This window comes from Manis pentadactyla, chromosome 4 (genome assembly GCF_030020395.1).
Source record: "Manis pentadactyla isolate mManPen7 chromosome 4, mManPen7.hap1, whole genome shotgun sequence".
NCBI lineage: Eukaryota > Metazoa > Chordata > Mammalia > Pholidota > Manidae > Manis > Manis pentadactyla.
This window is the reverse complement of record NC_080022.1, coordinates 161,375,680-161,389,837: the sequence shown is the minus strand read 5'-3', so window position 1 is coordinate 161,389,837 and position 14,158 is coordinate 161,375,680. Positions and strand designations below refer to the sequence as shown.

Here is a 14,158-nt window from a genome sequence, read left to right as displayed (position 1 = left end):
CACTAAAGAGATTTTTACCCGTGTTTATACAGTATAAGAATGTTTATTGCTGCATTGCTAGTAGGCAGAAAACCCCAATGTCCATCTACAGGAAAGTGGATGAATAAATTGTGGCATAGTCATCTAATCAAATATTTATGTGTTACTGTTGCAATAGCCTATGATAGCATGTGTGAATGATAAAACCGATCCTGTAGAGTAAAAATAGCAGGTTTCAGAAGACTAAATACCACATTTTTATGAAGCTAAAAAGAAGCAAAACAAAATAAGTTGCTAGAGATACATAAATATATGTGTGAATAACCATTTAAAAATTAATAGTATGGGGATAACAGTTTATTAGTAGTGGTTACCTGTAGTAGAGTAGGACATTAATTCAACAGTATTGGCAGTTTTATAATTCTTAAATGGATTCATAGATGCTTTATTTTATTGTCTTGTCTATATATATATATGTACACATATGTTCCTACATACACACACATATATGTTCATATATGTTATTAGTATATATCAAATATAATAAAATACTTGGGAATCTTCAACCAAATAACAGTTGTTCCTCTGGGGAGAAGTTCAAAAGGTCTTTTGCAATGTTTTGTTTCATTCAAAACCTGTAGTAATATGCTTAAATGCTAAGCTTTAATGTACAGTTTAATAATGCATGTAATGTAAAATGTTCAGAACAGAAAGCTGTGATATATTGGTAATTTTTAAAAAACATAGAACTGTATAGTGATTTACTTTTTGCAAAATTGCATACCTTTTGCATATATATATATACATTTATGTATATATGTGTGTATATATATATATTTAACATATAGGAGCTATATTCTTAGGAAAAAACCTAAAACATTAATACACCAAACTGTTAAGAGTGTTTGTCTCTAGAGCAGTGGTTCTAAAGGATGGCAGTGTGGGGGTTTTGCCTCAGAGGGCATTTGGCAATGTCTTAGAGACATTTTTGGTTTTCACAGTTGGGAGAATGCCACCAAGTTAGGAATCACTAACAAAAAATATTTCCTAACTCTGTGTATGAAAATTTAAGACATATTGATAAATAATTTGTAAGTCGAAAACATTGCTAATAAAGAAGCTTAATTTCACTTGTAATTAGGGGAATCCAAATTAACAAATGACATCCTATTTCCTATCCAGCATATTGACAAATATTAAAGTGTGAAAACAGCAAATGCTGTTAAGAATATAGAAAAACAGAAGTGCTTATATACTAGTGGTGTGCATAAATTAGTATCACCAGTTTTAATTTTACAATATCTAATAAAGTTGACATTATATATACCCTATGACTCAGCATTTCCTCTTCTAGGGATTTACTATAGAGAAATTTTTACACGTCTACACAAGGAGACCATATAATGTTTTGTAATAAAAACAGATTTGAGTAATTATAAAAGCCCATCAGGAAATTATAATAAATTATATTCATACAGTGGGATACCATTTAAAATTAAAATAAGTAAACTAGTTTTGCAGGTAACAATATTGAGCAATTGTAAAATCATAACATTGAAGTAAAAATAAAAACAATGTGTAGTTATCCATTTGTATTATATTTTTCATGTAAAATTTCAAATGCACTCGAGTACATATTATTAGGGCTTATATGTAGCAATGCATTAAATTATGGACAAGAAGGATGTACCAACCTTAAGATAGTGGTTACTGATAAGAAACAGTGGAGGAAGGTCTCAACCAGGTCTATAATGTTTATTCTTAAATCTGCATATAAATTTCAAGCAAATAATCAGTAAGTATGAATAATTGGGGGTTCTTTGTATTATTCCCTTTCCTTTTCTCTTTTACATTTGGAACACATTTATGACTGAAGGACAAGAACACCAAAAGATAAGAATTACTATTCCATGTTATGCAAGGCAAATATTTATGACTGTGTGGACAGGGTCGGCAAATAATGCTAGGTTAAGCACTGGAATCATTTTTGAAGGCATCTTTCCTGATGTCTCCTCTTCCTCCTGTCTCCTCTCACTGTGCCCAGCCACCCTAGTCATTAACCAGTTTGTTTTTGCCATATACATCCTGTTTACACTTCTGTTAATTACATATCACTCTAGTTACATTTATTTACCTGGTACTCTCACCCTAGAGCCCATAGCTATATCTTGTTTGCTGTGTCTTTTTGCATAGTTTGCATTTGACAAATAGTAAGCACTAAAGAAATAACTTGTTGAATGAAATGATGAATGCCTGAACAGAAGAAAAATTATCCTTTCCTTTTTTTCCTGTACTTTTCTCTTCTCTTTCCTTTTCCTTTCTTGTTCTTTCTTTTCTTTTATTCTTTTTCCCAAAGAAAGAAGGAAAAGGGACAAGAACTAACTACCCCTACTCTTGAAAAACTTTCTGCAAGTACCCTACAGTACTTTGTATCTCCTTGGCCAATTTGTAGTCACATGGCCTCATCAAGCTGCAAAAGGGACTGGGAGATATCTTCTAACTGGTTGACAATGTTTCTAGCTAAAAATTATGGTTCTGATATAAAAAAACAAAAGAATCTATTAGATTACAACTGGAATACAACTAGCAGACTCTCAATTTTTAATCGGCAATGGGTACTAAAAGAAGAAGGTAGAGAGAAGTGGGTTATAGAGAAAGCTTTTAACTTTACTATTTGTGTAAGCCTGCCCATAAACAAGCCAAAAATGGTAAAGTTTTGTATTTAACCCAATTCCTATTAACTTTAGTTTTGGTCTCAAATACAAGATAACAAAGTATCTATGTGTTTTATGGTTGCACTTACAGAAATTAATGTTAAATCTGATTTAATAGAATTTCTTTGTTATTTTTTTCCTGCCGTATCACATATCTTAAACTAAGAAATCATTTGAGTTTTAATTTTAGCGCTATGCTTATGAATTTCGCATCAGCCAAGGAGCTAGCCTTGCTTAAAAAAAAAAGTCTGACATGGTGATGGAATCAGAAAGCTATTATTTTATAGAAAATTAATCCATAAATAGCAGACTTCTGTAGGTATCTAATTCTGGTCAGTGCTCCTGATATTCATTATTTTCACTATATTGTAACATAAAGTTGTAATGAAAAGTTTTATTCTTTGCAGATTTGAAGAATTGCTTCATATGAGTCCTTTCTCTTCCAGGCCTTAAATTATCTTGGTATTCAGCCCACGAAGGAACAGTACCAAACCCTGAGACAGCAAGTGCAAGCAGATGCAAAGGGGACAGTGTCTTTTGGAGGTATGAAAGGTTTATCAGGTTGTATCATCACAGAAATTTGGTCGAAGTTTTATGAGACCTGCTTTCACTAAAAATGCCTCTTCTTTAGAAGGAGAGAAAGAAAAATAAAACCACATTTATTTCAAGTTCCTTAGTCAGTAGTCTAAAAACTCCACTTGAATTATTGGCCTGACTTGGTCAGCAGAAAGAACATTCTTAGAATCTTTCAGCTCTGAAATATTATTCTATCATATTCTTTTTTAAAGTTTTTTGGCACAGGCATTGTTTCAGTAATAACAAAAGAAACAGTACAAAATATAGAAGTCCTAATTACCCTGTGAAATTCTAATTTTTCTTTAGGTAATAAAGATACAATAACTATTTTTATGATGCTCTATAATTACTATTAAATGTTGCATGATGCTGACATACTTAGTTGATGTACTACAATATCAAACCTTTCTACTATTGGGAATTTTGTGGCTTCTCAGTAACTGATATTATGAATAAATCTGTATATAACATCATAGCTTTTTCTCTTATTTTTCTTAGGGTAAGTCCCCACAAGGGGTTTGAACATTTGGTACATATTAAGAAATTGTTTTCTAGGGACATTTTATGTATGTATTTGTCCTACCACTAGTAATGTTTGAATATAACATTTTTTTGTATCCTTGGCAGCATTAAGTGTTTAATTTTTAAAAAATTTAAATTTCCAGCATATTAGAATCACAGGTAGAGTATGCTCTATACAGTTGATGCAGTGTTGTATTATTTTAAAAATACATTGCTACAAAAGGAAATTCACTTTTTGGTTTTGAAGTGATGAAAAAAAAACATACTTGCTCCCCTTTCCTCTTGAAAATTACCCCAAAATAATGAGAATTCTGAAAACAGAATTACATGTATAACTAAAATTCATACCTGAAGAAGTTTATGGTTTGCTGGGACTGCAACAGGTAGTCTTAACAGTTGTTAAGAGAATATGCTTTAGAATCAGACCTTAAAGGAATCCTGCTCTGCTACTCATTTGCCAAGTGGTTTTCAGATATTTAAAATGGTTACTGTGTTTGAGCTGCAACCTCTAAAATGGAGTGGGTAAGAGGACCTATCTCAGAAAATTGTTGTGAGGGTGAAATTGCTAATTACCATGCCTGGCATAACGAGGCTGTTACATAAACAGTAACTGCTGCTAATTAATATTATTAAACCTTAATTTTTCTTAATTTCTTCCAGCTAGAAAAGCTGTAAATCATATCATAATAGTGTCATATGTTTCAGACAAAGTTCTCCTCATGATAAAAGAGTTAGAGAAATAGATATGCCTATGGTATTTGTTTGCTTTATCATTACCTTAACTGATTTATTAACTTCAGCAAAGTTAACTAAAATAAGTTAGAACCAGTTTATTTCTTAACTTATTTTTGAACTTATATTTACCTGCCACTTCATAATACCATTTCAAGGTAATTTATTTAAGTAAGTTAAATTTGAAGCATTAGTTATAGCATATGGCTTCAACTTCATATAGAAAAAGATAAAGATTTATTTAGATGAGGTTAAATGCTTAAATGTTCTTACTGAAATGTATTCCATTTTAGATTTTGTCCAGGTTGCCAGAAACTTGTTTTGTTTGAAGTTGGATGAAGTAAATGTTGGTGCACGTGAAATTTCCAGCATATTAGAATCACAGGTAGAGTATGCTCTATACAATTGTGCTGGTTGTACCTATATCATAAGTCCTACATGTTATGTGTCATACATGTAGACTTTTTTCACTTTTTTAAATAAAGCATGCAAATTACACATGCTTCTTGAATAAATATATAAGTTACAGAGTAATTTAAAATCAAAAGTGAAATTTCATCTTTATCTCTTCTGTTTTCTCCTCTCACTGTCCTCTCATGCTGCTCCCATCCCTAAATCTACCACAGAAAGTTACTCGTAAGTGTATATTATACCCTCTGAAAGTTTACATTCTGAACCATCCTCCTGTAATCATCATCCAGGTCAAGAAACACATTAAAGAAATTACCAGGACCCCAGTGCTCTTACACCCAGTTACAGGTGCTGTCCCTTACCCCCAACCCTCAATCAAGATAACCACTCTTCTGCCCTTTAACAGCATAGATTGGATTTACCTGTTCTGTGCTGTATGTAAAATGAAATTGTGAAGTCTGTTAACTTCCTAAGTCATTTGCTCTACATAACTTTGCCATTTATATTGTCAAATCTTTCAGTCCTTTTTCATTATGGATTTTTGATATATTACTAAGGGAGATCTTTCAGTGTGTATTTTATATAGTTTATATATTTAATTCACTCAAAATTTATAAGTGTCTATGCATTGGTTTGGGCCCCAAGTGGATAACCACTTGCCCTTATTTTACAGTCATTTATTTAATAATCATCCTTCTTCACTTTTACTGCTAATTTGAAATGTGAACTACATCATACACTAAATTTCTTTCTAGATACAAAGATCTGTTTCTAGACCTATCACTCTGTTCCATTGAACCATTTCTCTCTGCTAGTATATTATTTTAATTATTCTGGGAGCATTCTAGGTTCTTTATTATTTGGTGAACTAAGTCCTTAATTTTTTTTTAACTGGTTTTGATTTTCTGCATGATTTTTAGATCATTTTGCCATGAAAATAAAAATTCCATTGGGACTTTTTTTTAAAATAGGAATTGCATTAAATTTATAGAATGATTTGGCAGAAAAGAACATGGTTTATTTCTCCATTTAGGTCTTTGCTGATGTTTTGGAAAGAGAAATTATGTCTTCTTCATATATGTCTTGATGATTTCTTTGTAGGTCTGAATAGATATGCAAAAGTTTTTGACACTATTGGAAATGTGATTTTTTTATCATTGTACCTCTTGATTGTTGATTAGTAAAGAGTAATTTTTGAATATTTTGTGTGGTGCCATTTTATTGAACTCCCTTTCTCCAGCTGTGTTTCAGTTATTTCTCTTGAATTTTCTAGGTAGGCATTTGAAATTCATTTCATTTTTGACTCACAAATTTTTGCTTTTTCTGAGTACTGTTCAATAGGATCCACAAATGTGAGTGACAAATAAACTTGCATGATATCTGAGCTACTTTACATTTTTAATTTCTTAAAAGTAGCTAACATTATCTTATTTAAAAAATAAATTTTACATCATTTCTATTTTTCTAGAACAGTTTAAATAAAAGAAACTCTATCTGTTTCTTTAAAGTTTGAAAATATGTTATATAACAAGTGATTTGGGCCTAGATCTTTCAGGATAGGAGACATTTCCTACTCTTTAATGTATCTAAAGTTATTTTAGCCCAGTTTTTGTCCTTTTCTTAAATAATTTTGTTGGTGTATGTTCTTATAGAAAGTTTTCCCTTCATCAAGGTATTAATACTTAGTAAGATTAACATGGATTTTCTTTCAGGTTTTGAATCATCATTGACTTGTAACTCTTGATATTTGATAAGACACATTCTCCTACCTTGTTCTTCTTTTTAAATATTGCTTTGGCTAATTTTTGCTCTTACCCATATAAGTTCCAGCAAAAATCTTGCTGTGTTGAATTTATAGATTATATGGGGAAGAATCAACATCTTTATAAATTTAAATCATCTGTGAACATGTTTGGTTTCTTATATATCTATGTCTTTTTGAATAACATTTGATGATGTTTTTTTCCACAAAGAAGCTTTATTAATATTTTGTTAGACTTATTTCTAATTACCTTATACTTTTTTTTTACCATTATAATAAATAGTGTCTTTTCTTTTAAAGACTTTATTTCCCTACAGCCATTTAATGTTCACAGCAAAATTGAAGGGAAGGTACAGATATTTCCCATACGCTCTGCTACCCCATATGCACAGCCTCCTCCATTATCAACATCTTTTCTCACCAGAGTGGTATATTTATTACAATTGATAAACCTATATTGACACACCATCATCAACTAAAGTCCATGGTTTATGTCATGGTTCATTCTTGGTGTTGTACACTCTATGTAGGTTCACACAAATGTATAATAACGTATTGATCATTATGGTATCACATAGAGTAGTTTTACTCCCCTAAAAATCCTCTATGATCTGCCTATTAATCTCTCTACTCATTTAAGTTTCCTCCATGTCTTTTAATTCCATGTCTTTTAACTGAAGTTCTAAGACACCCATATTATTAAGTCCCCCGCAAATACACACCATTGCAGTCACTGTACATCAGAATAATAAGATGCTACAGTCACTACTTGTCTTCTCTGTGCTATACTGCCTTCCTGGTGATGCCCCTACATTATGTGTGTTAATCATAATACCCCTTAATCCCCTTCTCCTTCCCCACTGACCGTCCCCACTCCCTTCCCTCTTGGTAACCGCTAATCCCTTCTTGGAGTCTGTGAGTCTGCTGCTGTTTTGTTCCTTCAGTTTTGCTTTGTTGTTATACTCCACAAATGAGTGAAATCATTTGGTACTTGTCTTTCTCTGCCTGGCTTATTTCACTGAGCATAATTCCCTCCAGCTTCATCCATGTTGTTGCAAATGGTAGAATTTGTTTTCTTCTTACGGCTGAATAATATTCCATTGTGTATACGTACCATGTCTTCTTTATCCATTCATCTACTGGTGGACACGTAGGTTGCTTTCATATCTTGGCTATTGTACATAGTGCTGCAATAAATGTAGGGGTGCATATGTCTTTTTGAGTCAAGGACTTTGTTTTCTTTGGGTAAATTCCTAGGAGTGGAATTCCTGGGTCAAATGGTATTTCTATTTTTAGTTTCTGGAGGAACCTCCATATTGCCTTCCACAACGATTGAACTAATTTACATCCCACCAACAGTGTTGGAGGGTTCCCCTTTCTCCACATCCTTGCCAGCATTTGTTGTTTCTTGTCTTTTGGATGTTGGCCATCCTAACTGGTATGAAGCGATATCTCATTGAGGTTTTAATTTGCATTTCCCTGATGATTAGCAATGTGGAGCATCTTTTCATGTGCCTGTTGGCCATCTGAATTTCTTCTTTGGAGAAGTCTGTTCAGATCCTATGCCTATTTTTGAATTGGGCTATTTGCTTTTTAGATGTTGAGGCATTGAGTTCTTTATATATTTTGGAAGTTAAGCTCTTGTCGGATATGTCATTTACCAATATATTCTCCCATACAATAGGATGTCTTTTGTTCTGATGATGGTGTCCTTTGCAGTACAGAAGTTTTTTAGTTTGATGTAGTCCTATTTGTTCATTTTTGCTTTTGTTTCCCTTGTCCGAGGAGATGTGTTCCAGAAAAAGTTGCCTGTGTTTATATTCAAGAGAGTTTGGCTATGTTTTCTTCTAAGAGTTTTGTGGTTTCATGACTTACGTTCAGGTCTTTGATGCATTTCAAGTTTACTTTTGTATATGGAGTTAGACAATAATCCAGTTTCATTTCTCTTCCATGTAGCTGTCCAGTTTTGCCAACACCAGTTGTTGAAGAGGCTGTCATTTTCCCATTGTATGTCCATGGCTCCTTTGTCATATATTAATTGGCTGTATGTGTGTGGGTTTATATCTGGGCTTTCTATTCTATTCCATTGACCTGTGGGTCTGTTCTTGTGCCAGTACCAAATTGTTTTAATTACTGTGACTTTGTAGTAGAGCTTGAAGTTGGTGAGTAAAATCCCCCCAGTTTTATTCTTCCCTCTCAGGATTACTTTGGCTATTCTGGGTCTTCTGTGGTTCCATAGGAATTTTAGAACTATTTGTTCTAGTTTGTTGAAGAATGCTGTAGGTATTTTGATAGGTTTTGCATTGAATCTGTAGATTGCTTTAGACAGGATGGCCATTTTGACAATATTAATTCTCCCTATCTATGAGCAGGGTATGTATTTCCATTTATTGGTGTCATCTTTAATTTCTCTCCTGAGTGTCTTATAGTTTTTAGGGTCTTATACCTCCTTGGTTAGGTTTATTCCTAGGTATTTTATTCTTTTGATCCACTTGTGAATGGAAATGTTTCCCTGATTTCTCTTTCTGCTAGTTCATCGTTAATGTATAGAAACGCAACAGATTTCTGTGTATTAATTTTGTATCCTACAGCTTTGATAAATTCAGTTATTCTAATAGTTTTAAAGTAGATTCTTTTGGTTTTTTTATGTGCAATATCATGTCATCTGCAAACAATGACACTTTAACTTCTTCTTTACCAATCTGGATGCCTTTTATTTCTTTGTGTCATTGGATTACTGTGGCTAGGACCTCTAGAACTATGTTGAATAAAAGTGGTGAGAGTGGGCATCCTTGTCTTGTTCCCCATCTTAGATGAAAATCTCTCAGCTTTTCACTGTTAAGTATGATGTTGACTATGGGTTTGTTATTTATGGCCTTTGTTATGTTGAGGTACTTGCCCTCTATACCCATTTTATTGAGAGTTTTTATCATCAATAGTTGTTGAATTTTGTCAAATGCTTTTTCAGCATCTATGGAGATGATCATGTGATTTTTTTTCCTTCTTTTTGTTGGTGTAGTGGATGATGTTCATAGATTTTTGAGTATTGTACCATTCTTGCATCCCTGGAATAAATCCCACTTGATCATGAGGAATGATCTTTTTGATGTGTTTTTGAATTCAGTTTGCTAATATTTTGTTGAGTATTTTTGCCTCTATGCTCATCTGGGATATTGTTCTGTAGTTTTCTTTTTTTGTGGTGTCTTTGCCTAGTATTGGTGTTAGAGTGATGCTGACTCCATAGAATGAATTTGGAAGTATTCCCGCTTCTTCTACTTTTTTTGAAAACTTTAAGGAGCATGGGTATTAGGTCTTCTCTAAATATTTGTTAAAATTCAGCAGTGAAACCATGTGGACCATGAATTTTTTCTTAAGTAGTTTTTTGATGACCAGTTTGATTTCATTGCTGGTAATTGATCTGTTCAGATTTTCTGTTTCTTCCTGGATCAGTTGTGGAAGGTTGTGTTTTTCTACAAAGTTGTCCATCTCTTCTAGGCTATCCAATTTGTTAGCATATAATTTTTCATAATATTATCTAATAATTCTTTGTATTTCTATGGTGTCTGTAGTGATTTCTCCTTTCTCATTTCTGATTCTATTTATGTGTGTAGACTCTCTTTTTTTCCTGATTAGTCTGGCTAGAGATTTATCTATTTTGTTTATTTCCTCAAAGAACCAGCTCCTGGTTTCATTGATTCTTTCTATTGTTTTATTCTTCTCAATTTTATTTATTTATGCCCTCATCTTTATTATGTTCCTCCTTCTACTGACTTTGGGCCTCATTTGTTCTTCTTTTTCTAGTTTCATTAATTGTGAGTTTAGACTGTTCATTTGGGTTTGTTGGTCTTTCTTGAGATAAGCCTGTATTGCTATATACTTTCCTTTTAGAACTGCCTTCACTGCATCCCATTGAAGTTGGAGTGTTGAGTTGTTGTTTTCATTTGTCTCCATATATTGCTTGGTCTGCGTTTTAAATTGGTCACTGATCCATTGATTATTTAGCAGCATGTTGTTAAGCCTCCAAGTGTTTGTGGGCTTTTTTGTTTTCTTTACATATTTTATTTCTAGTTTTGTACCTTTGTGGTCTGAGAAGCTAGTTGGTACAATTTCAATCCCTCTGAATTTACTGATGCTCTTTTTGTGCCCTAGTATGTGATCTCTTCTGGCAAATGTTTCATATGCACTTGAGAAGATTGTGTATCCTGCTGCTTTTGGGTGGAGTGTTCTGTAGATGTCTACTAGGTCCATTTGTTCTAATGTGTTGTTCAGTGCCTCTGTCTCATTACTTATTTTCCATCTGGTTGATCTGTCCTTTGGAGGGAGCGGTGTGTTGAAGTCCCCTAAAATGAATGCATTGTATTATATTCCCTCTTTAATTCTGTTAGTGTTTGTTTCACATATGTAGGTGCTCCTGTGTTGGGGGCATAGATATTCATAATGGTTATATCCTCTTGTTGGATTGACCCCTTTATCATTATGTAATGTCCTTCTTTGTCTCTTTTTACTTTCTTTGTTTTGAAGTCTATTTTGTCTGATACGAGTACTGGAACTCCTGCCTTTTACCCCTATTATTTGCATGAAATATCTTTTTCCATCCCTTCACTTTTAGTTTGTGTATGTCTTTGGGTTTGAAATGAGTCTGTTGTAGGCAGCATATAGATGTGTCTTGTTTTTTCATACATCCTGCCACACTGTGTCTTTTGAGTGGTGCATGCAGTCCATTTAAATTTAGGGTGATTATCAAAAGATATGTACTTATTGCCATTGCAGGCTTTAGATTTGTGATTACCAAATTATCAAGGTTACCTTTTTTACTAACTGCAGTCAAAACTTAACTCTCTTTTTATGCTAATACAAACAGAAGCTAAAGGTTCTTTTAATTTTTCTCCCTTGTTTTTCTTCCTTCTGCACTCTTATATGTTAGGTGCCATATTCTGTACTCTTTGTATATCCTTTGACTGACTTTATGGATAGCTATTTAATTTTGCATTTGCTTAGTAATTAATTGGTCTGCTTCCTTTACTACAGTTTTATTTTCCCTGGTGACAGCTATTTAGTCTTAGGTGCACTTCCATCTAGAGCAGTCCTTTTAAAATACACTGTCAAGACTGTTTGTGGCAGTAAATTCCCTCAACTTTTGCTTATCTGGTAATTGTTTAATCCCTCCTTCAAATTTAAATGATAATATTGCCGGGTAGAGTATTCTTGGTTTGAGGCCCTTCTGTTTCATTGCATTAAATATACCACTCCCTTCTGGCCTGCAAGGTTTCTGCTGAGAAGTCTGATGATAGCCTGATAAGTTTTCCTGTGTAAATGACATTTTTTCTCTCTATGGCTGCTTTTAATGCTCTGTCCTTGTCCTTGATATTTGCCATTTTAATTATTATGTGTCTTGGTGTTGTCCTCCTTGGGTCCCTTGTGTTCTGAGATCAGTTCACTTCCATGGCCTGAGAGACCATTTCCTTCCCCAGACTGGGGAAGTTTTCAGCAAGTATTTCCTCAAAGAGACTTCCTATCCCTTTTTCTCTCTCTTCTTCTCTTGGTGCCCCTATAATGTGAGTATTGTTCCTTTTTGATTGGTATTACTTCTCTAGTTCTCAGGTGTTATGTATTTATCTATCTAATATTGACATTCCTAGAGATCTTTTTTCTCTGTGTCTCTCAGCTTCTTTGTATTCCTGTTCTCTATTTTCTATTTCATTTACCTTCTCCTCTATGTCTTCTAATCTGCTTTTAAATCCCTCCATTGTATGTTTCATTTCAGATAATCTGTTTTTCAAAATTTCTGTCTCCTTCTTGAGGTCATCCCTGATATCCTGAATATTTTCTATAGCTCTGTGAGCATGTTTATGATTTTTATTTTGAAATCTTTATCAAGAAGATTGGTGATTTTAGTTTCACTGAGCCCTCTTTCTGGTGTTTGTGGTATTTTGATTTGTACCAGTTTCTTTTGTCATTTTGTATTTCTAATGGTTACTATAGAATAATAACTTGGTGTAGGCAGCACCCTCTATTGCTCTGAAGCTCTACACTTGAGCTGCCCAGCACCTGGAGCAATGCCAGGGGTCACAGGTAGCTGTGCTGTTGCCTGCTGGTAAGAAAGAGCTCTTTCCTGCTTCCCAGCTGTAGTGCCTGCCTCCACTGCCAGGGCCAGTGGGCCAAGCACAGAGGAAGCATCTGCTACATTAAGCCCCTGTAGCTTCCATAGGTAGGGCTTCCCTCCTGCAGGCCTGGTGCAATGTCAGGGGCTGCAGATTCAAGAACTGGTGCCATCTGGGAGGAAGGAGTGGCAGTCTGCATATCGCAGTGGGAGGCCTCAGCACTGCATTGCCTGTCAAGGGGATGGGGCGTCTGAGGCTCCTGAAAGTTCTTAAACTGCTGGGCTGATTTTACCTGGTAGACTTTGTCCACCTGTTCCTTCTCCTGAGCAGCAAGCTCTGTGTAATCCTTGCCCCTGTAGCAGCCCTCTTGCTGTTGGGAAGTCTTTCAAAGCACCCACCTTTCATTCATCCCAGAGCAATCAGTTATGAGTACCTGTTCTCCACAAGTGGCTGGAATCTCAGTCTCTCTGAGTGTTCTGCCTGTCTTTGTTTTCCAACCCCTCTAATCTTCAGAGAACCACGGGAATGTGGGTTTTTGCTCCCGGAGGAGATATCCAGGGGTGGGTGTTTAGTAGTCCTGGGCTTCCACTCCCTTCCCACTACATTTTTCTTCCTTCTGCCTATGAGCTTGGTTGGGGGAGGGCTTGTGTCCTGCCAGATGGCAGCTTTGCTACTTTACCCTGTCCATGAGGCCTTCTCTTTTCCTCAGATGTAAGCCATTTGTTGCAGTCTTTCTTTCTGGTCCCTCTTTCAGGATTAATTGTATTCCCTGTATTTTCATGTTATGTGTGGTTTTGGGAGGAAGTTTCTGCCTCATTTCTCTTGCCACCATCTTTTTCCCCTCTCAGGTGTTAACATATTTATCTACCTAATGTTGACTGCATCACAGAGCATTGCTTTTTTCCTGCCAAACAGCTTTCAAAGCTACCACATCCACTTTTGATGAGGAAGAGGAAAGGTGGCTTACAACATAAGTGAAGTGGGGAATTCACAGTGTTTTGTATGAATGAGTATATGCAAAGCTTTCTTAGCTACCGCAAAGAAATATTCGTATTCCAAATTAGAAATTTACTTCCTTCTTACCAATAAGATTTTAGGACAGGTATGAATGTATTTAGTCTTTGATATTTTGATAGCAAAAGCAAAGTGCAATGATAATTGTGCAACGTCTTCTACATGTCAATAATTTCCTGCTTGTGGCTTCAGATCAAAATGTTGTGCAATAGACATTATAACTTACAGTTTATAAGATTTCTTTTGCTATATTCTGCTTGTCAACACACAGAAGATATCCCTGTAAATATTGGCTTCCTTTTTGTTTCCACTTAAATCCATAATAAGCATACATTTTATTTTACCAC

At 34.5% G+C, this 14,158-nt stretch overlaps 1 protein-coding gene across 6 annotated transcripts in view; it reads left to right on the top strand.

Moving 5' to 3' along the window:
• The window catches only part of STXBP4 (syntaxin binding protein 4), a 195,073-nt gene that overhangs the window by 58,914 nt on the left and 122,001 nt on the right, over nt 1-14,158 (top strand). For all 6 annotated transcript variants that reach the window (XM_057501329.1, XM_057501328.1, XM_057501330.1 and 3 more), the window contains 2 exons: nt 3,140-3,236; nt 4,817-4,908. In XM_057501329.1, the coding sequence (XP_057357312.1) occupies nt 3,140-3,236; nt 4,817-4,908 (189 nt within the window). The remainder of the gene's footprint in view (nt 1-3,139; nt 3,237-4,816; nt 4,909-14,158) is intronic.